The following is a 26,870-nucleotide window of genomic DNA, read 5'->3' as shown; positions in this document are numbered from 1 at the left end:
GTTATAACATTCCCTTGCTGGTTGGAGTAGTATTATTATTATTATTTTTTTTTTTTAATTAATTAATTTATTTATTTATTTTTGGCTGTGTTAGGTCTTTGTTTCTGTGCGAGGGCTTTCTCTAGTTGTGGCAAGCGGGGGCCACTCTTCATCGCGGTGCGCGGGCCTCTCACTATCACGGCCTCTCTTGTTGCGGAGCACAGGCTCCAGACGCGCAGGCTCAGTAGTTGTGGCTCACGGGCCTAGTTGCTCCGTGGCATGTGGGATCTTCCCAGACCAGGGCTCGAACCCGTGTCCCCTGCATTAGCAGGCAGATTCTCAACCACTGCGCCACCAGGGAAGCCCTGGAGTAGTATTATTATTGAATAATATTTTTATTAAAAATTTCTAGACCATTTGGTAGTTAAAGATATTTATAAGTGAGTCCTTGCAGCATCCAGCAAGGCATCAGATCTCTCGCTGTGGAGCCACACAAGCCCCGAGGCCTCCCCCCTGCCCCGGTAACTCAGGTTAGCACCCCGAACACACACACACACACACACACACGCACACACTCTGTACACAATGTACTGCCGAGTTTTTGTAATGTGGAGACAAGGCAAGTAATGGTCATATGTCAGTTTTACCCATTTCAGAATTGTCACGGGGTGTCCCCAGACTGTTCTCTTCTTGTCCAGGTTTGAAGCGAGAAAGAAAAGAGGTGATGAGGTAGGAGCTGGAGCCAGTAGGAGAAGAGATGGAATAAATGGAGTCACAAAGAGAATGTTGCTGGGCTGATGGTCCTGGCAAAGCTAAAGGCGCTGATGGGCACTCCCAGCTGAGAAATAACGCCACGTGGTGAACAAAGGGAAGCATCAATTTCACTCTGTGGATATGGCAGGAAGCTCACAGAGGCCCCCAGTGGAGCCCTCAACATTAGCAGAGGCCAAAGCTGGTGCAGGGAGCTCCCTGCTCTCTACACTCTCTTTGTTTCTATTACAGTTTTCTCCCTCTACTTGACCCCGGGCTATTCCCCTGTGTTTTTCTGGCTCCTTCTTGGGGAGGACCAGGAAAGAGGGAAGGCACCGGCTCCTGAGTGGTCTGGGGGGTGCACACTTGGCTTCTCATCTAAGCCTTCCAGACTAGAAAACAAGGCTGGGGGGAAAAAAGCCTTTAATCTCCAGACAGGGGCACAGAAAGTTCTTTCCTGGTGGCCCGCTGAGCTTGCCCACTCCTCACGTGGTCTTTCTGCTAATGGAGATTTGAAAATAACTAATCCCACGGGTGTTCCTCATTTTCACCTCTCTCCCAGCCTCATCCTCCCTCCCCCTCCCTCTCTCCATGCTGCTCTGTCTGTAGCGAATCAGCAGGGATAATCTACTGTAGCTCTGGACATCCGGAAGGCTGTGACTCTGAATCTGTATGTCAGGTTTGTTTGTTTGTTTGTTTATGCAGCTTTGGAAAAAGCTTTAATGCAATGGATAGTTATTGGAATAATAACTACAATAAATTTAGTATCAAGCCGACAAGATATTAACTTTTTTTTTAACTATCTTTACCATTTGGAATCACAAGTCGAATTTTCAAAAAATAAAGAAAATGGATAAAAAAATGATACCATGCATTGTAAGCTCTAAGATGTGGTGTTATCATCAATAGTCTTCATATTGATAATTATACTTTAAAAAAAAAAGTCTGGCAATGCTCATCCGTTTCCCAGGGAAATCTACCTTATGATGGAGTTTGGAGAGGCAGGAGCAATGAGTTAAGGGGACAGCCTCTGTGGCCCAGGTCCCTTTGGCCTGTTCTCTTCCCTACCAGGAGGAGGTACATGAGAATCATCAGCTGGCCTGTGGATGAGATGGGGGACCCTGATGCCATTGAGATTTAGCCAAAGTACAGGGCTTCAGGGCTGGTTCTTGATCCTCTGAGGCCTTGGGGGCCATCTTCAATCTGGCTGCACACAGCTGCGGCTGGGCTGGGGACGCTGATGGAGCTGGAAACTTCTTCCCTCTTCCTATTGTGCTGGGAGGAGGTCAAGGGGATGGATGGCCAGCCCCCAAATGGCCAGCCAATGAATCGTCACTGGCTGTGGGGCAGGGCAGGGCTGACTGTCAGTGTCACAGTGTTAGAGGCTATGGCTGCTCCAGTGGGTTGGATAGCGTCCCCCCAAAATCAGTGTCCATCTGGAACCTCACATTGTGACCTTATTTGGAAATAGGGTCTTTGCTGATGTAATTTAGATGAGGTTATCCTGGATTTAGGGTGGGCCTTGTGTCTTTATAAGAGAAGGCAGAGGGAGATTTGGACACACACACACAGAGAAGAAGGCCAGGTAACACCTGAGGCCAAGATTGGAGTGATGCAACTATAAGCCAAGAAACACCAAGGATTGCCAGGAGCCACCAGAAGCTAGAAGAGGCAGGAAGGATCCTCCCCTAGAGCCTTCAGAGGGACTGTGGTCCTGCCGACACCATGGCTTTCGACTTTTAACCCCCAGAACTGGAGAAATAAATTTTTGTTGTTTTAAGCCACCCATGTGGTGTCATTTGTTATGGCAGCCTTAGGAAACGAAACAGGAAAGATTTGATATGAACAAAAAACTTGGCCATCCACCGAGAGTCACATGAGAGGCATTTGGTGAATAAAGAAATGAGACTGTAACAGGCAAATGAAAAACCGGAATCATATAAACATTATAAATGTGGGTGTTAGACAATGCACACACAAATTTATTACAATTTGTGATAGGGAGTACCTACAGAGTACCAGGTGCTGGGCTCTAGGGATGCAGGGATGAGCAAGTCCCACCCTGGAAGCGAGTGGTACGGACGAGACATAAAACTAAACTCAGTGTGTTACAGTGTGGTAGGTACCCCTCTGGACACGGGCACTAAGTACCTTCTGCTAGGGATGATGGGAGCAGAGTGGCATATATATATATATATGGAAGGATGGAAGGTAGGGAAGAAAGAGAGGGGAAGGAGGGAGGAAGGAAGGAGGGAAGAAAGAAAAGAGAGGTGGGGAGGAAGGGAGAGAAAGAAAGAGAGAGAAAGAAAGGAAAAGGGAAAGAAAGACATTTTTAGGGTGTGTTGGGACAAGAGTGATATCCACCGGGTCTCCCACAGCCCACACACGTGTGCACTAAGTGTTCTGTGCAAGTGCTTCCGGACAATCCCTCTGAGCCACTCAGGCTTCCTGGCCTGGCCTTTATGATGAATCCTAATGAGGCTTTGGGTTGCAGCCTTGAGGAATTGCAGGCAGTCAGAGAGTAGAAAGAGCTAAAAACCTTTTGCTTCTTTCCATCCCTGTGTGTTTGTTGAACGCTTATCGAGTGCAGGGCCTGGGTGAGAGCCGCGACGATCCAACAAAACAGAGGCAGCTTCTTGCCCACTGGGGACGAGCAGTTCAGCTGATTAGAAGAGCTCATTTTTGTAGTAAAAGCTTTAGGGCTTCCCAGGAATTCTTGGATTTTATTTTTGTTCCTCTTGAGACGCATGGGCTGTTTAGAGATGCATATTCAGGCATCTTTAAAGTGGTGGTTGCATCACTGGGCTGTCTTCATATTTTCCTTTTCACGCTAAGTTTAAGATTGAAAAGAGGTCACTTTTTTTTTTAGCACTTGGGGTCACTGCCAGACAAAGGCTATCTTTGTGTTTTTATTGATTCCTTGGTAGAGGCTGCTCTCCTGCTATTTCTTGGACTCAACCTCTCATCCCAAATGGAACATCACTATTACTGACCAAAAAGAGGCTGACGGAGGCTTTGGCCAATTTGTCAATTTGTTATGAAATTAAAACTGTTCCCACATCAAAGCTGACTAACAGCTTTTGGCAAAGACAAAGCACTGCAGCTACATCAAAACTTCAATTTCACATGAACCTACTGAACCAGGACCCTCAACCAGGCAATTATTTGTTTGACAACATGCCTATTAAGAGGGGGGCAATCTTCAGAAAATGTAACCTTATGTTATTGATCCACTTTTTAAGAGCCATTTGGGGACGAGATACCATTTTCTTTCTGTCTCCTACAGCTTCCACATCTGCATGGTCATAATTGATGAACAAAATCATCACCTGCAGGCGCCTTGGGGAAAGGTTTAATTCTGTTTGGTAGGTAATGCTTCATGAGGGAGGCAGAAAATTGGAAAACAACATTTTTAGAGAAGAAAAATGTCAACAAGAACTTGAGGAAAACTAAGCATTTTCTGCTAAGTACCAGTTAAACAAAACATTTAATTTTCCAGAAGACACCTTTTCTTGAACGTCCCCGTTAATGGTGCTTTGCTGAGGTGCCCAGTGGGTATTTGATGACCACTGACTATTACACTGGACTTCACCACACCCAGACATGCTGTTCATGCTTATAACAAAGACCATCTGATCTGCTATTTCCAGAAGTTTCCTGAAGGAATACCAAAGAACTAGAGCTGAAGTGTTCAGTAACTTTAATATTTTTTTGGTTTACATTACATCCCTGTATCTTATTTATTTTATACTTTGTAGTTTGTACCTCTTAATGTAACTTTAATTTTAGAACACAAAGGATACATCCTGACAAAGGATTTTTGTTTTTTAATGGTGGATTTATTTGTAAGAAAGGACAAGAGTATAAACTCTGTGGAATTGGGACTGTTTTTGAACATGTTGGATAGTTGTCTAGTATTTTTTTTTTAATTTATTTATTTTAGGCTGCGTTGGGTCTTCGTTGTGGTGAGTGGGCTTCTCATTGTGGTGGCTTCTCTTGTTGCAGAGCACGGGCTCTAGGCATGTGGGCTTCAGTAGTTGTGGCTTGCAGGCTCAGTAGTTGTGGCTCGCTGGCTCTAGAGCACAGGCTCAGTAATTGTGGCACACGGTCTTAGTTGCTCCACAGCATGTGGGATCTTCCCGGACCAGGGATCGAACCCGTGTCCCCTGCATTGGCAGGCGGATTCTCAACCACTGCGCCATCAGGGAAGCCCAGTTGTCTAGTATTTAATCCCAAAAGAAAGATGTGCTTCCTCTGAGCTAATGGGTAGTTGATGAATGTGTAGGGGGAAAGGTGGATGGGCTCCAGTGTGCAGGCTGAGACTGGGCAGAGTAGAAAAAGTACAGAAGGCGTGGTTCTCTGTGACCGTCCTTGGGGTCCAGAATGCCTCTTTCTCTTGCTGTCACACTGCCTTGTTTGCTGGTGAAGTGGTCCACACAATGTTGAATCCCAGTACAATGCTATCACTCAGCTCTCAGAGCTGCCTAGAACCCCACAGCAATGTACCTCCACCTCAGCTACTGGTACCCATGGCCCTGCAGGCCCAGGACACCAATCACGGCCTTTTGACACATTGTGACATTAGTGACCACAACTTTCTCACATTTTATAGTCACAGGAGAACCACTGTCTGCTCTTCAGCGCCACAATCGTCTACCCCTTTTCTTAAGCGTAAATCCTCAAGTCCCAAGGTGATTACCCAGTGCACATTAATAACCTTTGAGATATGTGTGTATACTTTCAAAATTTGCAAAATGTATTTTTGCGATATTATCTCAAATCTTTGCAACTGGGTTATCTCTGACCAATTCCCGTTTGTACATGAAAGTAGTGGAACTCACTCTGAGTTGATGTCTCTCTTCTTTGAAGAAAACTAGAAAATCTCAAAAGAACCCAGGACAGCAAGGTGAGAAATGAAATTAAACCCAGCCTGTCTAGTTAGTACCTGCAGAACACAGGGAGTAGTTACTTTGTATACAAGTCATTATAAATGATTTATTAGTTGTACAAACATTTGTAGGCATTCCATAAATATTTGTTTAATGAATTGTCAAGTGCATTAGTTACGTTACATGTTAGGCACTGTGGGATATTATAGTGGCGAACAAGACATAATTTCGTCCTTCAAGGAGCCCATCATTTGATGGTGTGGCTGGCAGCAGTGTAGGTAAGTAGACAGGCATTGTGAGAATCATTAATTTTAGAGAGTACTCACTATGTCCCAGCTCCGCTAAACTCTCTGTATAGATTTTATCAGTCCATCGTTACCACAGCCTTACTAAATCAGTTATTATTATCATCTCCATGTTATGTATGAGAAAGCCCAGGCACAGAAAGGTTAAGAAACTGCCCCCAAATTATACAGCTAACAAGTGGTAAGGTCAGAAATCAAGCCCAGGCAGTCTGACTCAGACCTTGCAGAGAAGTGGATGACTTGGGGGAGGTAAAGTACATAGATTTAAGATTGATTGGGAGAGCAAGAAGGAACCCACAAAGAAGCCAGGATTTCTGGCTCGAGCAATAGGGAAATTGATGCCCTTTGCTGAGCAAGGACCTACGGAAGGAGGAACAGGTTGCTGGGAGGGTGTGGAGACATGAGGACTGCAGTTTGGGACACGTTGAGTTTGAGGTGCCTATTGAACATTCAGATGGATTTCCAAGCAAGCATATTAAGTTCTGTTACACTTGGGGAAGCAATCCCAGCTAGAAATGTAGCTTTGGCTGTCATCAGATAACGTTTTTTTTCTTTCTAGTTGATTGCTTGAAGCTTTGGCAAGGGGCTAGAGACTATTTACAGATGCGTTGGCTTTATTCTTTATGTTTGACTTGTTTTTAAAATTTAAATCTATGGTCATGACTTACTAATTCACTCCCCTTTTCCCTCCAAAAAAAAAAAATATATCTATGGATATATAGATAGACATAGATAGAAAGAGATATGGAAATGGATATATACACCTAAACCAGGGAAAGGAGTTTCAAATATGAAGAAGACACAATCCCTGCCCCCAGAGCACCCATTATCTCCTATTGAGGTGTAGAGAGAAGTGGCCGGGTCATGCCCTATCCACTTGTCCCTGATTATGAATCTATCGTATTGTATTTTGGTCAGGTCTCAGAAAGTGTGTCTCTTGGCAGGTCTAGGAGTTCAATTTAAGGCCATCCAGAGCGACCTGACCCTCTCTGTTTACAGACATAATTAAACACCCTAAGAGGCTGATTTGAGCCTGGGTACATGGGTGGAAATGTAAATTCGGGTAACTTCAGAATTTCTGGTGTGAACAGGAGTAGACTGGGGTGGGGGGAGTGGGAGTGGGGGTAGGTCATGGAAATCAGGGTGTCCGTGGGCTTCAGGGTGCAGTTCACTATGGCTGTGCTTCATTTACCCCATGTCAAGCTTTCTTTCCTGTGGGTCCTAAGCTGTCTCCAAAAGCTGGGATCTGACAAGTTTGCATTTGATTTTTCTTGGCTGCCTAATGAACTGCCTCTGTAGTTCTAGCTGTGATGTCATTAGCATCTCATTGCCTTGGGCACCAACTCAGGAGAGAGATTCTTAAGCAGTCCCAGAATCCTACAGGAATGGTACCAATTTACTTCATAACAACTAATTCACCTTCATGACCTGTCAGTTTCCAGCAGCAGAGCAGACCCTGCATGAGGATGGTCAGTGACTTTTATCATCCTCCTATGCTCCTGAGTCTAGGTGGGTCAATAGGTACATGCCTAAGGCCACAGGCACATCCACAAAGAGATTTTGAACACTGAGGATGCCAATAATCTCATACCACAATATTCTATTGGGGAAATTCATCCACTGTGTGCTGTAGGATACAGATTTAGCCTAAAGCAAATGGCATTTATTTATAGCAAACTGTATTTGCAGAATGCTTTGCAGTTTGGGGGTTGTTAACGACATTCCAGGTTGGCTGTTCTTCTACTTGTAAGAAAGCTAAGTGTGATGAGGACCCCAGAGCCTCCCCTGAGAGCAATAGGGTGAATTTTGCAAACGGGGCTGAGTTGGGGGGGGGGGCGGGCACACTTGGGTATTCTTGGTCAGAAGTTACCTTTGTCAGTTATATTCTTTTAAGACCTTAATTGTAGCTTATATTTGTCCAGAAACTGTGTATTTGTTGAAATAGAATATTCATTTTATTAAGAAACAAGATAGTGTCTCAAATTACTAGAGCATTTCTACCCAGGATCTAGAGGGCAGCAGAGGGACGAAGTAAGAAAGGACTGTCATTGGAGTGGACAATGGAGGAAGGTGGCCATTGAACCATAAGGAAATAAGGCAGAGACTCTTCCCTCCACTCTCCACACACAGACCTCGCCACCACCCACTCCAACACTGAGCTGGGGGTTAAAAGCAAATGTCAAAGCTCAGACTCTCCTGAAGCTTTTATGTTTGAACTCTTTCACTCCCCACAGACACGATGGTTATTGGTGCTCTCTTTGGGCAAAGGGAGATTTATCTGGGCTTTCACCACGGGACTCCATCGTTTTAAGGAGTATTTCCCGATTGTATCTTTAATGGTGCATGGAAAATGCATTTCCTTCTTGAAAAATCTCTCTCATACACACACATCTATTCTTCGCTGGAGCCTGAATAGATGGCTTTGGGGAGTTAGCTGCTCATTACTTCTGTGTAAATCTCGCTCCTCTCTAGACAGCTCCATCCTGCATGATGAGGGGACCAGAGGGGCGATTCATCTTGGCCTCCAGCAGGGCCTGCTCTATATGGGCCTGAATATTATCAGGAGAAGGAAAATACAATTCTGATGAAAATAAGAGTTTGGTGACCTCTCACCATCTTCCTCTGTAAACCCCTTCCTGTGCTTCTCTACGTCCTAATCTTACACCAATCCAGGGCTGAAGGATACTGAAGGGGATTAGTTGCATCTTGATTTTAATTGGGAAAGCCAGAAGACGGAAGCAAGGGGAGCAGCCCCTCAAATGTTTACAGCAATTACAAGCCTTAATGATGCAGCGCTGGAGGGCAGGGAGGCTGTAACTCAGCTCGACTGCATTTGGGGTTGCAGTGCCCTCTCGTGGCCCAATTTGTCAGACGGTGCACCCTAAGTGATGAATGGGCAGGGGTTATATGTCATATATACGGATGTGTATGTAGGGTGCGGGGGTAGTTTCTGGGTGTTTGGGGAGTAAAAGTGAGAGAAATTTGGTGGCATATTATTTCCCCCTTGAAGTAAACTATACTCCATGTGAAGGATATGGAGGGGGATTTTTATTTTCCCTTTAGAGTTTTATTTTCCCTTCCTTATCTTGTGTCTCTCACACTTATGTCTCTCACTCTATATTTTTCTCTTTAGGATAAGTTTTATGGATTTGTTTTACTCAGCTTTTTATTATTTGATTGAAAGGAAATTGTACCATGACTTTTTTTTTAAGTAGCCAGGTGTTACTTTTCCGTAAGTTTATTTTCTGTGGTACCAAAGTGGCCACACCGGATTGATCACGCCTTTTCTTTCCTCTCACAGAAGTCATTTTAGAACTGATATCACCATCTAGTGGTCATTTCCTAGAAATGCTTTTCGCAGCCTCTTTGTTGAATACTTTCTCAACCGGGAGGTTGAGATGATACGTGGATGGATAATGAAATGCTTGTGAGGGTCAGGAGGGCCAGCAAGAGACCCTCCAGCTCCCCAGCAAGGCTTGCACAGTGAAATGTTTTAAATCTTATCTTGAAAAGATGCATGGTCTCTTTACTGATTTTTTTCCTTTTTTTTTTAAAAAAAAACGAGGGCCTGTTTTTCTAGAAATCACATTACAGTTGCAAAGCTCTCACCCCACGCCCACTTATCACAGCCCAGTTCATACAGCCTGTTGAAGAAGATTGGAGACCTGGCCAGGGGCTGGGTGAGGAGAGTCCTGCCAGGTCGTGGCCGCTTTATGAACCCTCCCAGTGGGGTTCACTGAGTTTCATGAGCCTGAATGTCAATCAAGATGTACACATGGCTTGAAGTTGACTCTGGGGCTAGCTGGTGTGGGCTTCTGGACCTCCTATTGGAGGCCATCCTTCTTGGTTTTGGTGTGTGCGGTTAAGCAGTTCTCTTATAACCTAGCAAGGGCTTGAGCTCAATCTTTGATCCGTTATTAAACAAAATGCACGTGTGAAATAAATTATAGTCCATATTTATAGTTTCTAAGTGAGTCTTTGCCTTTGCACCCAGAAGGAATCTGGTGTCAATGGAGCTGCTGGTAAAAATGCCTCATCCGCACAGGGATGACGCTCCTGTGGGAAACAGCAGTGCTGAAATGCCTCTGGACACTTCCAAACCGTCTTACATTACATCGCAAACAAGGGGAGAATAGCAGTGCTGCCTGAGCCCCATAAGAGGGAACTCTGCTATGAAGTCATAAGTCGCATCTCACAATTACCTTCTGGAACCTCTTTGCAAATCCTTCCAACCAGTTTCCCCAAAGATCTGGTCCCTCAAGCTTGGCACTCTTGATGAGCCTGAGGACCAGAAGGAACATTCTGTGTCTGCCTGTTGTTTCCAAAAGCCCAGCCGTCTCCCTGAAATCGTTTCACGTTCGGACATACAACTGTGCACAAAGGACCAGCGATCTCCTAAGGAACCCAAAGCTTTTTGTTAGCAGATTCTGCTTCCATCTTTCTTTAGACTTAATAAATTAAATGAAAAATCATGAAGGCTTGGAAGAGAAATATCAAGCAATGCTTTCTTCCATAGGGAAAAAGTCTTCTGGTAGGCATTTCCAATGTTTGTCACCAAAAGTAAATCAAGAGGTTCCCCAAAGACCTTTTACTCATCAGTCAAGGGCAATGTGGACCCATCTTTCAGGCTTTGTAGTGCAGATCTTTTTGAACAAGTCAAACTTCCCTCTGTATCTTTAATACCTTGATTAATAATGAAGCAGAGAAGTCCTGTTATTCCCTACGACTTGATGGCTTTAGGATCAGACAAGACCGGATTCAAATTTCAGATCTCACTGTACACTAGCTGTGTGATCTTGAGGCTCTTGGCCTCGCTTTCCTCATCTATAAAATGGGTGCAATGACAGAGCTCATGTGGAGACTTGTTATAGGGGTTAAGGGAGATCTGTAACAGATCTCACTTTCACCGTACAGACTTGATAAATCTTACTGATAGTTATGATGGAAACTATGATGAGGATGCTTCAACATGCACTAGCCATTGTGTTTTGTGCTCTAAAAATAGTTGGCTGTTTATTTATAACCCAGTGCTAGAGGTAGGTATTATTAATATCTTCATTTTTAGATGAAGAAAATGATTCATAGAATAATCACTGCTATTATTGTTTATATTATTGATGACAGCCATAAATCCTGCACAGATACTGCAGAAGCATCCATCTGAAAGGATCCGTGGAGCTGATGATTCTCAGAAAGGAAGAAAACCTGCTTTCACATTTGGAAGGATCATTTCCAGCTGTGTGGGTTTCTGGGAGGATGGGTTCCCCAAATTGAGTGGGATAACAGCATCACATTCTTACCCCCTCAGAGTCATTTTCTGACCTCTCAAGGACTTGAGTCTAGCACTCAGGGGCCACGAGGCCATGCAAGTCCCTGCTGTTTCGCCTCCCTCACTGTTCCTTTTTATTTTGTGTCTGGCAGGCAACTCCCCATCCGACGAGTCAGAGGAGCAGGAAAGAGACCCCAAGGTGCTGACATTCCCAGAATACATTGCCAGCTTGTCAGAGTCTGGCACCAAGCGCATGGCGGCTGGAGTCCGCATGGAGTGCCAGAGCAAGGGACGGTGCCCCTCGTCCTGCCCCCTGTGTCATGTGACATCCAGCCCTGACACCCCTGCCGAGCCAGTTCTGCTGGAGGTGACCAGAGCAGCCCCCATCTATGAACTGGTCACCAACAACCAGACGCAGAGGGTAAGAGGCCTGGGACTCGTGGTTCAAGGTGGCATCAACAACAACAGAGGGCTTTCCAAATGGCCTGAGGAGGTGACAGGGTCAGCTGAGCTCAACGCTACAATATGGAGAGTGAGACTTTTTATTTAACTACTCCAGCCACCTGATTTGCTTAGGTTTGCATTTTTGCATATTAAATCAAATCAATGCATCTGCAACACCCATGGTGATGACTCAGGAGTCACCGCTTGGCATTTGTACAGGTCTTTGAGCAACAAGAGCTGGAAGGAAGAAGGGAGATAAGGAGGCATAGCGATCACAGTCACCAACGCTTTGTTCAGGAAGCCTCAGGGGGTGGTTGTGGGAGGGGACTCAACAGTACCGCCCCCTCGTTGGCACGGCAGGTGGACCAGCTCCCCTAACTGATCCAAGACTGGGTCTGCAGGCTAGAAGGAGCACCTTAGGTACAGATCCCCAAGGGAAGGATCTGCCCACCTTAGTCTGGAGGGGGTTGGTTTTCTGCCCATCACTCTGACTCTTAAGAACAAAACTCCACGTCCATGCAGATCTTTCCGCCTTATGTTATGCAGCTGGGTCATGACATTTCCCAGCCACTCCTCTTTTTCCTCTGCCCCTCCCTTTCCCAAGGTGCTAGCAGGAAATGAATGGACCCAAAAGGGTAAGCTAAATAAATGCAGCAGAGGCAGTGACTTACCTCATTTCCTAGCTCTCTGATCTTCTCAAGGACGTTAAGAACAGAGCGGGTCAAAACACAGACAACAACAACAACAATGACAAAAATAAAAAACACAAAAGCTCAGGGTAGGGGACTTCTGAGACTAGGCAAAAGCCACTTTGGGGAAAAGATATAGTAGAGTCACAGCAGTGAGCTGCTTGCCTGTCTGAGAGGTGTGTCTCTCCAGGTGGGGTGATAATTGCTTTCTCGTTTCTCTTAAGGGACACCTGGTGCATCACAGTTTGTTTCATAGGCGATGCTCAAACCAACAGGAGGGATTTTGCATGTGTGTGTGTTTCTCTCGCCTCTCTGCCTCTGCTACAGATACTTCATTGAGTGTTGGAAAATAAGGTTTTTCACAGGAACAAAAAAGATAAATTGTTCCTTTGGCCTGCAAGTTTCTCTTCAATCTGATAGAAGTGACTATGGGAAGAGAAGTGGGAGAGAAGAGACCACTGGAGGTGGGCTTGAAAGGATGAGGAGAAGGAGAGGCTTGTGTCACCATGGAAACCCCAAAGCTGCAGTGCTTTTAATCCAATGCCCAGCCCTCCCCTTACCTGTCCCACTGTGTCTTCTGTGAGCACCCAAGGCTGCTGCAGTTGGTACCCCAGGAGCTCCTGTGCACTTGGCTGGGAGCAGGAGAATCAGGGAGCTCACGCATAGAACCATCCTATGGGACGGGGCGTGCGAAGCTGCAGACAGGCAAGAGCTTGGTGGGAGAGGGGGGCCTGGAGCCCCTGCTTCCTGTCGGGCCAGTACCCACAGAATGAGGAAGCTGAAGGAATTTTTGTCTTTAGCAACGCCCCTTTCTGGATCCCCTGCTTGCCAGAATTTAGCCCCTCCCTGTCTCCCTGCACTGGTCTTAGGAGAGTGGTTGAGAGATACCTCCCATCTGGCCATATTTTGAACCTTTAATTTCTAAACACATAGAAAGGTGGCCTGAGCAGGAGTTCAGTCACCATATCTGTTTCTTCTCTCTCTTCTTCCTTAGACATTTTCTGTGTTCACCATTCTCTCCACTCCTCTGCTTTTCTTTCTAATTGTGCCCTTTCTACCAAGGAATAGAGATGAGGAGTGATGAAGCAAAGGACCAGTGGAGGGGAGCTAAGTCCTGGCATTAGTAACTCGGTGTGTTCCTATCCCTACCTGTCTGGTAGATCTTCAGGCCGGTTTTCCAACCTCTTGGCCTCATTGTCTTCCTTCTGTCGGACTAAATAATCTCCAATGCCATATTTCAGTCTAGTCTGTGATTGCAATTTAGAAACAAGTAGGTCAAACCATATAACAAACCAGGTGTCTCAAACCCAACAAACTTGAACTCACCACCTTCCACCCTAAACTATACCTGCTTGTGCTTCTACTTCAGTGAATGGCATTCTTTTCTACCAAGTTGCCCAAATTGGAGACCAGGGATGCTTCCTAGACTTTTCTTGTCCCTAACATCTAATCCATCACCTAGGGCCACAAATATCTCAAATCCATCCTCTTTTTATTATACCCCATGTCACAGCCTAACTATTTCAGTCATCCATTGTAATATCAGGCCACCATCATCTTGTTACAGTAGCCTTCTTACTGGTTTCCCTGTTAGACGGGTCAGAGTCATCTAACTAATTAGTCTTAAGTCTAATATGGACTTCTGATCACATAGCAGCAAGGTAATTCAGTGGCTATGCAGAATCTATTGAATAAATCTAAAGTCCTTAGCACATCATTACAAGGGCAGTTCACTCTCCGATTCTGTCTTCTCTTACATGGTTAGGCTGTACCCACTCTATGCTTTATCCTCCAAAATTTAACTCCTTGTACCTCCTTAAACAAAACACATTTTCTCCCATGCATCTGGCCCTTCAGACTTGCAACTCTTTCTCCCAGAAGTACCTTTTCCCACATTACTGCCACTGGCAAACTCTTACTGTTACTTCCAAGTTTCAACTCAAACATGACTCTCCCTTACACTCCCAGGCCAACCCGATGTTCCTTCATGTAGCTCCCACTGTATATGTGCATACATCTTTTAAAGCATGCATCACCCACTGTCCTAGTGTTTATATAGTTGTTCACTCTCCTCTAGACTATGAGAAACTTTCTCTTCTATGGAATCCCAGTGCCCAGCAGTAGTCACACATAGTTGGCATTCTGCAGAATGAATGAACAAAATGATGAATAAATGGACAAATGAATGGATAGATGAACTTGGCTTGAAAGTTCAGCTGCTTGGACTTCCCTGGTGGCGCAGTGGTTAAGAATCTGCCTGCCAATGCAGGGGACACGGGGTTCGAGCCCTGGCCCGGGAAGATCCCACATGCCTCGGAGCAACTAAGCCCGTGCGCCACAACTACTGAGCCTGCGTCCTAGAGCCCACAAGCTACAACTACTGAGCCCGCGTGCCACAACTACTGAAACCTGCGTGCCTAGAGCCTGTGCTCCACAACAAGAGAAGCCACCGCAGTGAGAAGCCCACGCACAGCAAGGAAGAGTAGACCCCGCTCGCCACAACTAGAGAAAACCTACGCGCAGCAACAAAGACCCAACGCAGCCAAAAATAAAAATAAATAAATTTATAAAAAAAAAAAAAGTTCACCTGCTTTCCTTAGAGAAAAATAATAAAAATTGGAAAATTTGGGCTTCCCTGGTGGCACAGTGGTTGAGAATCTGCCTGCCAATGCAAGGGACACGGGTTCGAGCCCTGGTCTGGGAAGATCCCACATGCCACGGCGCAACTAGGCCCATGAGCCACAACTACTGAGCCTGCGCATCTGGAGCCTGTGCTCCACAACAAGAGAGGCCGCGATAGTGAGAGGCCCGCGCACCACGATGAAGAGTGGCCCCCGCTTGCTGCAACTGGAGAAAGCCCTCGCACAGAAACGAAGACCCAACACAGCCAAAAATATAAATTAATTAATTAATTTTTTAAAAATCTTAAAAAAAAAAAATTGGAAAATTTGATTTCTTTTCTGGAATCAGGATTAAATCTAATAACAAACAAGGATTCCTATGCAATGCCTGGCACATTGTAGGTACTAAGAAAAATGTAGTTTTCCTTTCTCTTCCTTTCCCAAAGCGTTCCTTCTTGATTCCTCTCTTGTACCCTCATCCTACCTACACAGTTACCGCTTGCCCAGGATTTAGAGAGTAGGAACTCTCAGCAAATGGTCTGAAATGGCATTTAGAATGTTTGTCATCATACGTATTGTCATCAATACCTTTGGAAGGAAAATCTGGTCAGGTTGCTCCCCTGTTTGAAACACTTTGATGGTTTCCTGTTGCTCTTAGAATGTGACACCCACCCCATATGGTGTCCTAAGGACTCTCTGTAATCGGCCTGCCACCCTCTCACTTTTTTAGCATCTCTTTGCCCCCGCAAGCTTTGTGACCGGATTACTCTTGACCTATCCCTGTAAGCTCATGGAGGCCTTCCCAAACTCCTCTGTAAGATTGGTCCCCTCCTTGTCCCTCCTGCCACCATTTCACCCTTTTCTGGAGCCCTTATCGCAGTTATGGTTATTTATATAACTTTTGTTTGTTTATTATTTAGCTGTAAGACTTAATGCAAGCAGGGACCATATATATCTTATGCACTGTATCCTTAATGCTTAGGATGGGAAATCGTCCCTACAGGTACCTAGCCAATAATAGTCGATTGAAGACTGTAAGGCTGCAGCCATGATGTCCTCTTTATTTTGCTTATCTCAAAGGATGTCTGTTTTCCTAGTTAAAAAAATACACCTTTCGATTTGGATTTGGTTTAGTCAGGTAAAGCATAAAGTGAGTACCTACTGTGAACTGGTATTCATCCTGGAAGCTGGTGGATACGGTGTTAATCAAGAGAGCTTGATGTTTCCATCAAGCCTGAGATGTCAAATCTGTCCTGTTACCCATTTACTAACCTGTGACCATGAGCAACTTACCTAACCTTTTGGACTCTAAGTGTTCTCCACTGTGAATCATGATAACTGTCTAACATGGAGCTCAAATTAAAGTGTTACTAAACCAAACTCGGGTCTGCTCACCCGCGCACAGTAAAGTCAATCTACTGACACCAGATTGTGGTGAAGGAAAATGCAGCCTTTATTGTAAAGGTGCCAATACAAGGAGGACAGGTGGCTTGTGCTCTAAAACCCCAAACTCCCCAAAGGCTTTCAGGAAAACAACTTTAAAGCCCAGGTGAGGGAGAAGGGTTGCAGGGTGTGTGATCAACTTGTGCACGATTCTCTGATTGGTTGATGGTGTGGTAACAGGCTGGTGTCGCAGGGGTTAACATTATCAGTCCTTAGGCTCCAGGAGGCCTGAGGGCTACTTGCTCATGGTCATCAAGTAGTTAACATCTTCCATTTGCTGGGGTTTTTTTTTTTTTTTAAATAAATTTATTTATTTATTTATTTTTGGCTGTGTTGGGTCTTCGTTTCTGTGCGAGGGCTTTCTCCAGTTGTGGCGAGCGGGGGCCACTCTTCATCGCGGTGCGCGGGCCTCTCCAGTTGTGGAGCACAGGCTCCAGACTCGCAGGCTCAGTAGTTGTGGCTTACGGGCCTAGCCGCTCCGCGGCATGTGGGATCTTCCCAGACCGGGGTACGAACCTGTGTCCCCTGCATTGGCAGGCAGACTCCCAACCACTGCGCCACCAGGGAAGCCCTGCTGGGGGGTTTTCACATCTGTAAAACAACTCAGGAAATGTGCATCAGGTACTATTATCTAGGCACTTCAGATAGAGCTAAAGCAGAGGATATGGGGGAAGGGTCTGCCCCCAGAAGGCCCCATAGGGTCTGCTCCCTTACAAAAGTGTTAGCATTTAAAGGGCTTTGTATCCTTAGGTAGGTTTATTCCTAGGTATTTTATTCTTTTTGTTGCAATGGTAAATGGGAGTGTTTCCTTAATTTCTCTTTCAGATTTTTCATCATTAGTGTATAGGAATGCAAGAGATTTCTGTGCATTAATTTTATATCCTGCTACTTTACCAAATTCATTGACTAGCTCTAGTAGTTTTCTGGTAACATCTTTGGGATTCTCTATGTATAGTATCATGTCATCTGCAAACAGTGACAGTTTTACTTCTTCTATTCTGATTTGGATTCCTTTTATTTCTTTTTATTCTCTGATTGCTGTGGCTAAAACTTCCAAAACTATGTTGAATAATAGTGGTGAGTGGGCAACCTTTTCTTGTTCCTGATCTTGGTAGAAATGGATTCAGTTTTTCACCACTGAGAACGATGTTGGCTGTGGGTTTGTTATATATGGCCTTTATTATGTTGAGGTAAGTTCCCTCTATGCCTACTTTCTGGAGAGTTTTTATCATAAATGGGTGCTGAATTTTGTCAAAAGCTTTTTCTACATCTATTGAGATGATCATATGGTTTTTCTCCTTCAATTTATTAATATGGTTTATCATCTCATTGATTGATTTGTGTATATTGAAGAATCCTTGCTTTCCTGGGATAAACCCCACTTGATCATGGTGTATGATCCTTTTAATGTGCTGTTGGATTCTGTTTGCTAGTATTTTGTTGAGGATTTTTGCATCTATGTTCATCAGTGATATTGGTCTGTAGTTTTCTTTTTTTATGACATCTTTGTCTGGTTTTGGTATCAGAGTGATGGTGGCATTGTAGAATGAGTTGGGGAGTGTTCCTCCCTCTGCTATATTTTGGAAGATTTTGAGAAGCATAGGTGTTAGCTCTTCTCTAAATGTTTGATAGAATTCACCTGTGAATCCGCCTGCTCCTGGGCTTTTGTTTGTTGGAAGATTTTTCATCACAGTTTCAATTTCAGTGCTTGTGATTGGTCTGTTTATATTTTCTATTTCTTCCTAGTTCAGTCTCAGGAGGTTGTGTTTTGCTAAGAATTTGTCCATTTCTTCCAGGTTGTCCATTTTATTGGCATATAGTTGCTTGTAGTAATCTCTCATGAACCTTTGTATTTCTGCAGTGTCAGTTGTTACTTCTCCTTTGACAAAAGACCTGTATGCAGAAAACTATAAGACACTGATGATGGAAATTAAAGATGATACAAACAGATGGAGAGATATACCATGTTCTTGGATTGGAAGAATCAACATTGTGAAAATGACTATACTACCCAAAGCAATCTACAGATTCAGTGCAATCCCTATCAAACTACCAGTGGCATTTTTCATAGAACTAGAGCAAAAAATTTCACAATTTATATGGAAACACAAAAGACCCCAAATAGCCAAAGCAATCCTGAGAAAGAAAAATGGAGCTGGAGGAATGAGGCTCCCTGACTTCAGACTATACTACAAAGCTACAGTAATCAAGACAGTATGGTAGTGGCACAAAAACAGAAATATAGATCAATGGAACAGAATAGAAAGCCCAGAGATAAACCCACACACATATGGTCACCCTATCTTTGATAAAGGAGGCAAGAGTATACAATGGAGAAAAGACAGCTTCTTCAATAAATGGTGCTGGGAAAACTGGACAGCTACATGAAAAAGAATGAAATTAGAACACTCCCTAACACCATACACAAAAATAAATTCAAAATGGATTAAAGACCTAAAAGTTAGGCCAGACACTATAAAACTCTTAGAGGAAAACATAGGCAGAGCACTCTATGACATACATCACAGCAAGATCCTTTTTGACCCACCTCCTAGAGAAATGGAAATAATAACAAAAATAAACAAATGGGACCTAATGAAACTTAAAAGCTTTTGCACAGCAAAGGAAACCATAAACAAGACAAAATGACAACCCTCAGAATGGGAGAAAATATTTGCAGATGAAGCAACTGACAAAGGATTAATCTCCAAAATATACAGGCAGCTCATGCAGCTCAATATCAAAAAAACAAACAACCCAATCCAAAAATGGGCAGAAGACCTAAATAGACATTTCTCCACAGAAGATATACAGATTGCCAACAAACACATGAAAGGATGCTCAACATCACTAATCATTAGAGAAATGCAGATCAAAACTACGATGAGGTATCATCTCACACCGGTCAGAATGGCCATCATCAAAAAATCTACAAACAATAAATGCTGGAGAGGGTGTGGAGAAAAGGGAACCCTCTTGCACTCTTGGTGGGAATGTAAATTGATACAGCCACTATGGAGAACAGTATGGAAGTTCCTTTAAAAACTAAAAATAGAACTACCATACGACCCAGCAATCCCACTACTGGGCATATACCCTGAGAAAGCCATAATTCAAAAAGAGTCATGTACCACAATGTTCATTGCAGCTCTATTTACAATAGCCAGGACATGGAAGCAACCTAAGTGTCCATCGACAGATGAATGGATAAAGAAGATGTGGCACATGTATACAATGGAATATTACTCAGCCATAAAAAGAAACGAAATTGAGTTATTTGTAGTGAGGTGGATGGACCTAGAGACTGTCATACAGAGTGAAGTAAGTCAGAAAGAGAAAAACAAATACTGTATGCTAACGCATATATATGGAATCTAAAATAAAAATTGGTTCTGATGAACCTAGGGGCAGGACAGGAATAAAGATGCAGATGTAGAGAATGGACTTGAGGACATGGGGAGGGGGAAGCGTCAGCTGGGACGAAGTGAGAGAGTGGCATGGACATATACACACTACCAAATGTAAAATAGATAGCTAATGGGAAGCCGCCACATAGCACAGGGAGATCAGCTTGGTGCTTTGTGTCCACCTAGAGAGGTGGGATAGGGAGGGTAGGAGGGAGATGCAAGAGGGAGGGGATATGGGGATATATGTATACGTATAGCTGATTCACTTTGTTATCCAGCAGAAACTAACACACCATTGTAATGCAATTATACTCCAATAAAGATGTTTATAAAAAAATAGGGAAAAAAGTAAATTAAGGGCTTTGTAAATTCTAAAGCTCTACACAAATCATAGTGATAACAGAGAATCCCTGCTCCCTTGAGGCTCCCAATCCAAGGAGGAGGGTCAGTATGAACTTTATGTCATCTCTTCTAACCTAGGATGGATGGGACATAGGATACTGGCTTTGGGCTTGGACATGTTGATTTTTGTAGGATTATCTCTTCTTTTTCTTTTTCTTATCCTCTTCTCTTTTTTTCTTTCTTTTAATTGTTTGGCCTAAAACTTTCCAGGATAGCTGTTTCATTTCTCTAATTTATCCATTATGTGTGGGTGTGGTGAGGATGAAACAGAGGGAAGAGAATCAAAGGCAAAGCAGAGGCTGCAGAGGTTGAGTTGACCTGGAGAGAAAGCCCTGAGCTTGCCCTGCGGCCGTCTCAGGCTCTCCCCGACCCTGGGCTGGGGTTGAGGCAGCAGGGCCTCACACAGGGGTCAGTGCCTGTCAGGACCCAGTTCCTCACCAGGGACTTGCCCCTCTCATAAGTTCTGTTCCCTCAGTGATCGAATTTTATCTTGTCCTTTAATTGAATAGTGAATATCTGCTGTGAAACCACTGTATGTAAAGAATTACTCTAGGTTCTATGTTATTTACAAGCTTCCACATAAAACCCAACCCTGTCATTCAAAGACAATAACAATTGCTGTTATTTATTGATGACTAACATGTACTATTTATATGCAACTAATGTGTGCATAGAATAGGCACTATGCCATGCCCTTTGGCATGTATTTATTTCATCTAATTGTCACAACATCCTTATAAGGAAAGTGCTGTTTTTATCCCATTTTACCATTGAGGAGCCTGAGTTTATGTAATTTGCCCAAGGTCACATGGCAGTGGTTGGCAGAGCTGGAGTTCTCACCCAGAGGGACTGCCCCAGAGCACAGCTCTTAGCCTGTGTGTCTCATGGTTTCTACCTTCTACGAGGAAAGAGAGGCCTAATGCATAATCACAACCCAAAGCAGAACTGCATACATATTGTAAGTGAGATACAAGGCATGCTGAAGGAATGCAGAGGAAATACTGGGGCAGGGTGAAGAGGGCAGAGAAGGATGCTCAGAGAGGCATTTGAGAAAAGGCTGAGTGCCTCTGGCCCGAGGGAGAGTGGTCAAGACTGGCCCTGCTGAGCGTATGGGGAAGAGGTCATGTCTCTAGAACCCTAGGTGTGGAATGATGGTGCGGAATGGGAAGGAGGGAGATACGAGGTGGAATAAGACTTGATTCCAAGATGACGGCCCTCAACCACAGGGATGAACTATTATGCTAATGAGACAGAGACACCCTACAGGTCCTACAAGGTCCAGGCTTCCCAGAAACACTCTCCTGGGGTAGAAGTAAATGGAGACGTGGTGCTACAGGCTGCTGACTGGAGTTATTTAGGGCCAAGCAGAGCCCTGATGCTCTGTCTCTTGACTCTGGGCACCCAGCCCTGGCTCCCTGATGCTTACTCTTTTCTCTGCCCTCTCTTGCAGCTCTTGCTGGAGGCCACCATGAGCTCCCTCTGGTGCTCTGGGACAGGAGATGTCATCGAGGACTGGTGTCGATGTGACCCCACTGCTTTCGGAACTGACGGACTCCCTGCCTGTGCGCCTCTCCCACAGCCCGTGTATGATTCCCTTTCTCGGCCTTTCTCTTGCTTGTGTGCCTCGCCATTATTCTGCAAACATATATTGAAGAGTGTCTACTCTTTTCCAAGCAATGGGCTGGGTACTGGGGAACAGAAAGAAAAACATGGTGCAGTACCTGCCTTCGGGGCGCTTTCAGTCTTCTAGGGAGGCAAGTGAACCAATTTAACAGTAGCAGAAATGGTAGGATAAGAGTTATGTGAGACATTTAAAGACAGTGTGAAAAGGAAACAGTCAAGTCTGAATTTGAAGAATAGTGAAGGCTTCATAAAGGACATAGCACTTGAATTTCTCCCCAAAGGTGGAGAAAGCAGGAGAGCATGGCTAGAAGAAAAGAGGGGTAAATGTAATGTTGCAATGGAGGAAGATAGAGATCAGTAATAAGACCCAGGACAACAACACACTTACTGGGTGTCGGGCAATGTGTGGAGCAGTTAGGTACTGTTATCACCACCCCCTCTTTAATAGACAGGGAAATGGATTCAGATGGACTGAACAGTTTTTCCACGGTCATAGAGCAGGAAGCAGGGCCATAGCTAAGAGACCGTGATCTTAACCATAATAGTATAGTACACAGAGGATACAACTGAGAGATGACTTTGGGTAGAACCAGCAGGGTTTGGTGACTGGTTGACTGTGGGAGTGAGAAGGAAGGAAAAGTTGAGAATGGACTTAAGACTTATGACCTCAGTGTCTGGGAAGATGAATAGGCTACAGCTGAGAAAAGAAGCATCACAGGATAAGCAGGTTTGAGGAGGAGGTTGGTTCCCTTTGGACCTGCCTTAGAAGTATAGTGGGGCAGTCCTATAGAGATAGTCAGCGGTCATGAGGAAAGATGATCTGGAGCCCTATAACAAAGTGAACACTCGAGATAAGAAGATTGAACTCAGCCCCAAAGAAATGAGACATGGAACCACAGCTGTGAGAAAGGATGCTCCAGAATGACTGTCAACTGGGAAGAGCAGAGGGTCAGGGATGTGCATTAAGGGGCATCTGCATTTGAGGGGTGAACAAAGTACAAAGGGCTGCAAAGGTGGCTGAAAATGAACGTATCCAGTTTTCATACACTCAGAGGAAGGCTGAACAGAACTGGCTGAACTCATATAAAGGGCAGGAACCCCTGTTAGCCTCGAATGTGGCATCTGCCATGGGAGTGAAGCACAGAAATATTGTGTCTAATAAAGGGGGATGGTAGGACAAGCTGGAGGAGCATGGATTGGTAAGGCAAAGAGAGCCCAAAGGGAGGATTAGGACTCAGTAACTGGAGGGCTGACTAAGCAGGAGCAAGATGGCAGGAGGAAACCAGCAAGTGAGAGGCTGGTCTGTGTGCATACTGCCATCTGGTCTGTTCCATGAAAGTGTGGGTGGGCATTAAAGGGCCAGGACTGAGCAGGAAGAACATTGAGAAAGAGGAGAACGCAGTGGTATAGGGTCATTACAAGCCAATGTCTTCTTTTGTCTACAGGCCCTCTCTATGTGGGTCATTTTAGACACACCAGCCATTGGCTTCTTGCTGTTTACAGCCATGACTTAGACCTCTTAGCTCAAAAGAGAATCAAGCCCATTATTAGTAAAAGGTCTTTCTTTTGGTAGAAAGGGAACTCTAGAAGATGGTGCTTCTAGACTGATTCACCAACTAAGAAAGCTACCTTTGACACACAACACTAAAGCTACGAAATTGTTATCATCAGGTGGACGCCAGATCCAGCCATTAGTGTCCTAGGGCTGATTTCATTTCTAAATCTGCATTTACTAAATGTCATAGCAAGAGATCAAATTGGGCTAAATTTCCATAAACAGGAACATCTGTAAAGGACTTCACTTTTCTTGTCAACTCTAATCACTTCTTCCAGCAGCAAACCGTAATTTCTTGAATTTTTATCAGTAGTTGGATATAGAAATGCACTCTAGTTTTACACAAGCCTGTTTGAATCATACACACTCCTATTTCTCAGTAGAGGCCTGCCTTAGTCCATATTTTCACGGAATCCGAGTTCTCAGTAAGGCTTAGTTACTTACTTAAGCTTCCTAATGCTTTTTTCTTCAAAATAGTCCTCTGCATATGATTCTAATTAATGAATATCCGCACTGTTTTGGGTCTGTTCCATCTTTAATGTCATATGCAAACTATGCACTCCTTCATAGTAAGCCACTAAAGAGCATGTGGTTTGTGTTATTTTCCCACCAGTTGAATTCCTTACTGTTGCTCCCACAGCTTCCCATGATTTCTTGTTAAAGTTCTTATCACACATTATTACAATCACATGTATAATTTGTATGTTGGTCTAGTGACCACTCCCTAAAAGAAGGGGCTGGAGTTGGCTTTTGCACCAGTGCATCTTCAGCACCGAGCACATTCTTATAAGTAGTGGGTGCCTAATAAATATTTGTTGAATTAAAATTGAACATTGCTTTGATGGGATCCATCCACAGTACCTTGCCTGGGGATCCTTGAGACCAATGACACATCTGGTGAGCTGAGTGGAGGCTAGAGCACCAGGATTATGGGTGGTCATGAGATATGGGAGCCAAGGTTGGGAATGAATGGCAGAGACTCATGTAAGGGAGGAAGGCTGGCGTGAGATAAACAGGGAAAACTCCCTAAAGCCAGTGGTCTAGGAAGAAACAGGGGACAAGAAGCAAGTGAGAAACCTAACACACACACGTGAAGTCAGAACAAGGCAGAGAATTGAAACCTCTTGGATCATTAGAAGATCCATGGCAATGAATGTTAATAGTGTTTATTGAGTCTCTACAAAGCATAAAGAGTTATGAGATGGCAGAGTGGTCAAAATGGACAATTTCCATGACACAAGGAGACAATGAATTGGGAAAAGCAAGGAAAGACTAGAGTCTGGAATCAGGATATTCATAGAAACCCAAGAGTAAAGACAGAAACTGAAATCAGAACCTGAGTGTGCAGACGTAGGGCAATGCGCTGAGGGGAATTGACATGTGTCAAACTTTCTTTGGCCCAGTAAAGCCCCCTATGAGCATTACCTGCAAACTGAGCACGTGTTAGTACCCGTAGCAAGAGGGGAGGCCAGGGTTCCGCCAGCAGGGCAATCCTGTAATGTTCTCGAAGCTGAGTTGACTGTCCTTCTTAATGCAGGGATCTCCCAGACATCACCTTTAGTGGGCCTTGGTATGAGCATTATAGGCACATTTTCTTATTTTTCAAGAGCAAACCCGGAAATTACATTTTCAAGCCCTATAAAGCGCTACTCCAAAGGCCCTATCAACTGACCCTGTAAAATGCAGGCATTCATTCATCTTTGACTCACCTGCTTATTTATTTATTTACAAATATATGTTGAGTTCCCAATTTGTAACAGGCACTTAGATGAACAAAATATAGACTTTAAGGATCTTCAAGAAGCTTTATTTTACAGTGAAGGAGACACACCCTCAAAGAAATCATCCTAGTGGTTGGTTAAGAACGGTCAGAAAGAAGAGTTTACGCTATAATGATAATTGAGAAGGTGGCCAGTGGTGGTATCAGAAGACATCACAGGTCTCGGCTGGGCCCCCATTTCATGTTTCTTTCCATCCGCACTCAGGCTCAGACTCTCCACGGTTCACGAGCCCAGCAGCAACCTCGTGGTCCTGGAGTGGGAACACTCAGAGCCTCCGATCGGGGTGCAGATTGTAGATTACCTCATCCGTCAAGAAAAGGTCACTGACAGGATGGACCACTCCAAAGTGGAGACAGGTGAGCATCTCCCACTTCACAGGCTCATCTTGATCCAGGGCGGCAAAAAGAAAAGAAAAGGAAAATGTCCTGCCTCCTGGCTTTGCCCTGGGTCCCCCGTATCCCCGGGCAACGGAGGAGGAGCAGGGAGAAGCAGCAGCCATCTTTTCCATTTGAGAGTTTTTGCATAGTGAGCATCTGACAAAGGCTTGTTTTGATTTTGTTTTTGTTTAAAAAAGAGGTGTCCATTTCACTGTCTCTAGGCACACAAAGAAACAACAATACAGTACACTAGTTATCCTAGCCCACAATTAGGAAATAATTCTGTGTTAACCACTGCCATGATTACAGAAAAAAGTTTCTTTGCTAACAACCCCCACTCCCCGCCCTGCCCAGGCAAAAGCATGTAGAAACAGATGTGCTTATTACCCCATGTCTTGTCCTAAAGCAAACCTTGCTTTTGCCAGGTACAGCTAGAAGAGAGGCATCTTAAAGGAGTGGAAACACCCCATGAAAAATGCTTCATGCCTTAGTATTTCACTGTCTACACATAGGGAAAGGTGAACATAAATCATTCCTAAAACTGACGCATGAGTATGGGCACCACAGGGTGGTAGCATCTACAGTCTAGTGCAGGGTAAATAGCTTCTGGTGAAACTATCACAGTGGCTTGGAAACATACGCACTGCCTTCGGGCATGGAGAGCTGGCTACTGCTTCTTCCGAGGCCCTTCCCTGATGTGCACAGGTACTGCAAAGGTCTGGCAATGACCATTGACCAGAACAGCTGTTTTCTGCCCAAGCCAAGAACATGTCATAAAAGAGCTTACAGATGTGCTACGTACATCTTGCCTTGGTTGTCTCAGCTAACTCTGGACAGATGGCTCCAAACTGATTAAATATGAAACAGAAAAGACCATTCCTTCTGGGTCTCCTTTCCCTACTAGGAATTTGAGAAGACCGGGGACCGAGTGATTTTAATGTTAAGTTCTAACGGAGTCAATCCCAACCAGGCATCGCTTGGCCATCACTGTTTCTCATGCCTTTTCCATTCCTTCCCCTCTGGGCAGAAACGGTGCTGAGCTTTGTTGATGACATCATCTCCGGAGCAAAGTCTCCTTGTGCGATGCCCTCTCAGGTCCCGGACAAGCAGCTCACCACCATCTCTCTGATCATACGATGCCTGGAACCTGACACCATCTACATGTGAGTGACAGACACCTGTCTAGTTATTCCTTACCCTGAATGCCTCCAGGCTTTTAGCTGGTTCCTTTTGGCTACTTGAGTTCCTTTAGAGACTTTGAAAAATATGAGTGTCTCAAGCCTTGTCTCAATCAGCATTATAGAGAACCTTCTTGGTACTGGAGGGGGAGGATCAA

At 44.5% G+C, this 26,870-nt stretch overlaps 1 protein-coding gene across 1 annotated transcript in view; it reads left to right on the top strand.

Moving 5' to 3' along the window:
- ASTN1 (astrotactin 1) overlaps window positions 1-26,870 on the top strand; it is a 325,861-nt gene that overhangs the window by 272,729 nt on the left and 26,262 nt on the right. Inside the window, exons 17-20 of the mRNA XM_059937103.1 lie at window positions 11,345-11,613; window positions 21,649-21,782; window positions 25,362-25,513; window positions 26,562-26,697. Coding sequence (XP_059793086.1) covers window positions 11,345-11,613; window positions 21,649-21,782; window positions 25,362-25,513; window positions 26,562-26,697 — 691 coding nt within the window. The remainder of the gene's footprint in view (window positions 1-11,344; window positions 11,614-21,648; window positions 21,783-25,361; window positions 25,514-26,561; window positions 26,698-26,870) is intronic.

Source organism: Balaenoptera ricei, chromosome 1 (genome assembly GCF_028023285.1).
Source record: "Balaenoptera ricei isolate mBalRic1 chromosome 1, mBalRic1.hap2, whole genome shotgun sequence".
NCBI lineage: Eukaryota > Metazoa > Chordata > Mammalia > Artiodactyla > Balaenopteridae > Balaenoptera > Balaenoptera ricei.
The sequence above is the reverse complement of the archived record's forward strand: the minus strand, read 5'-3'. Positions and strand labels throughout refer to the sequence as shown.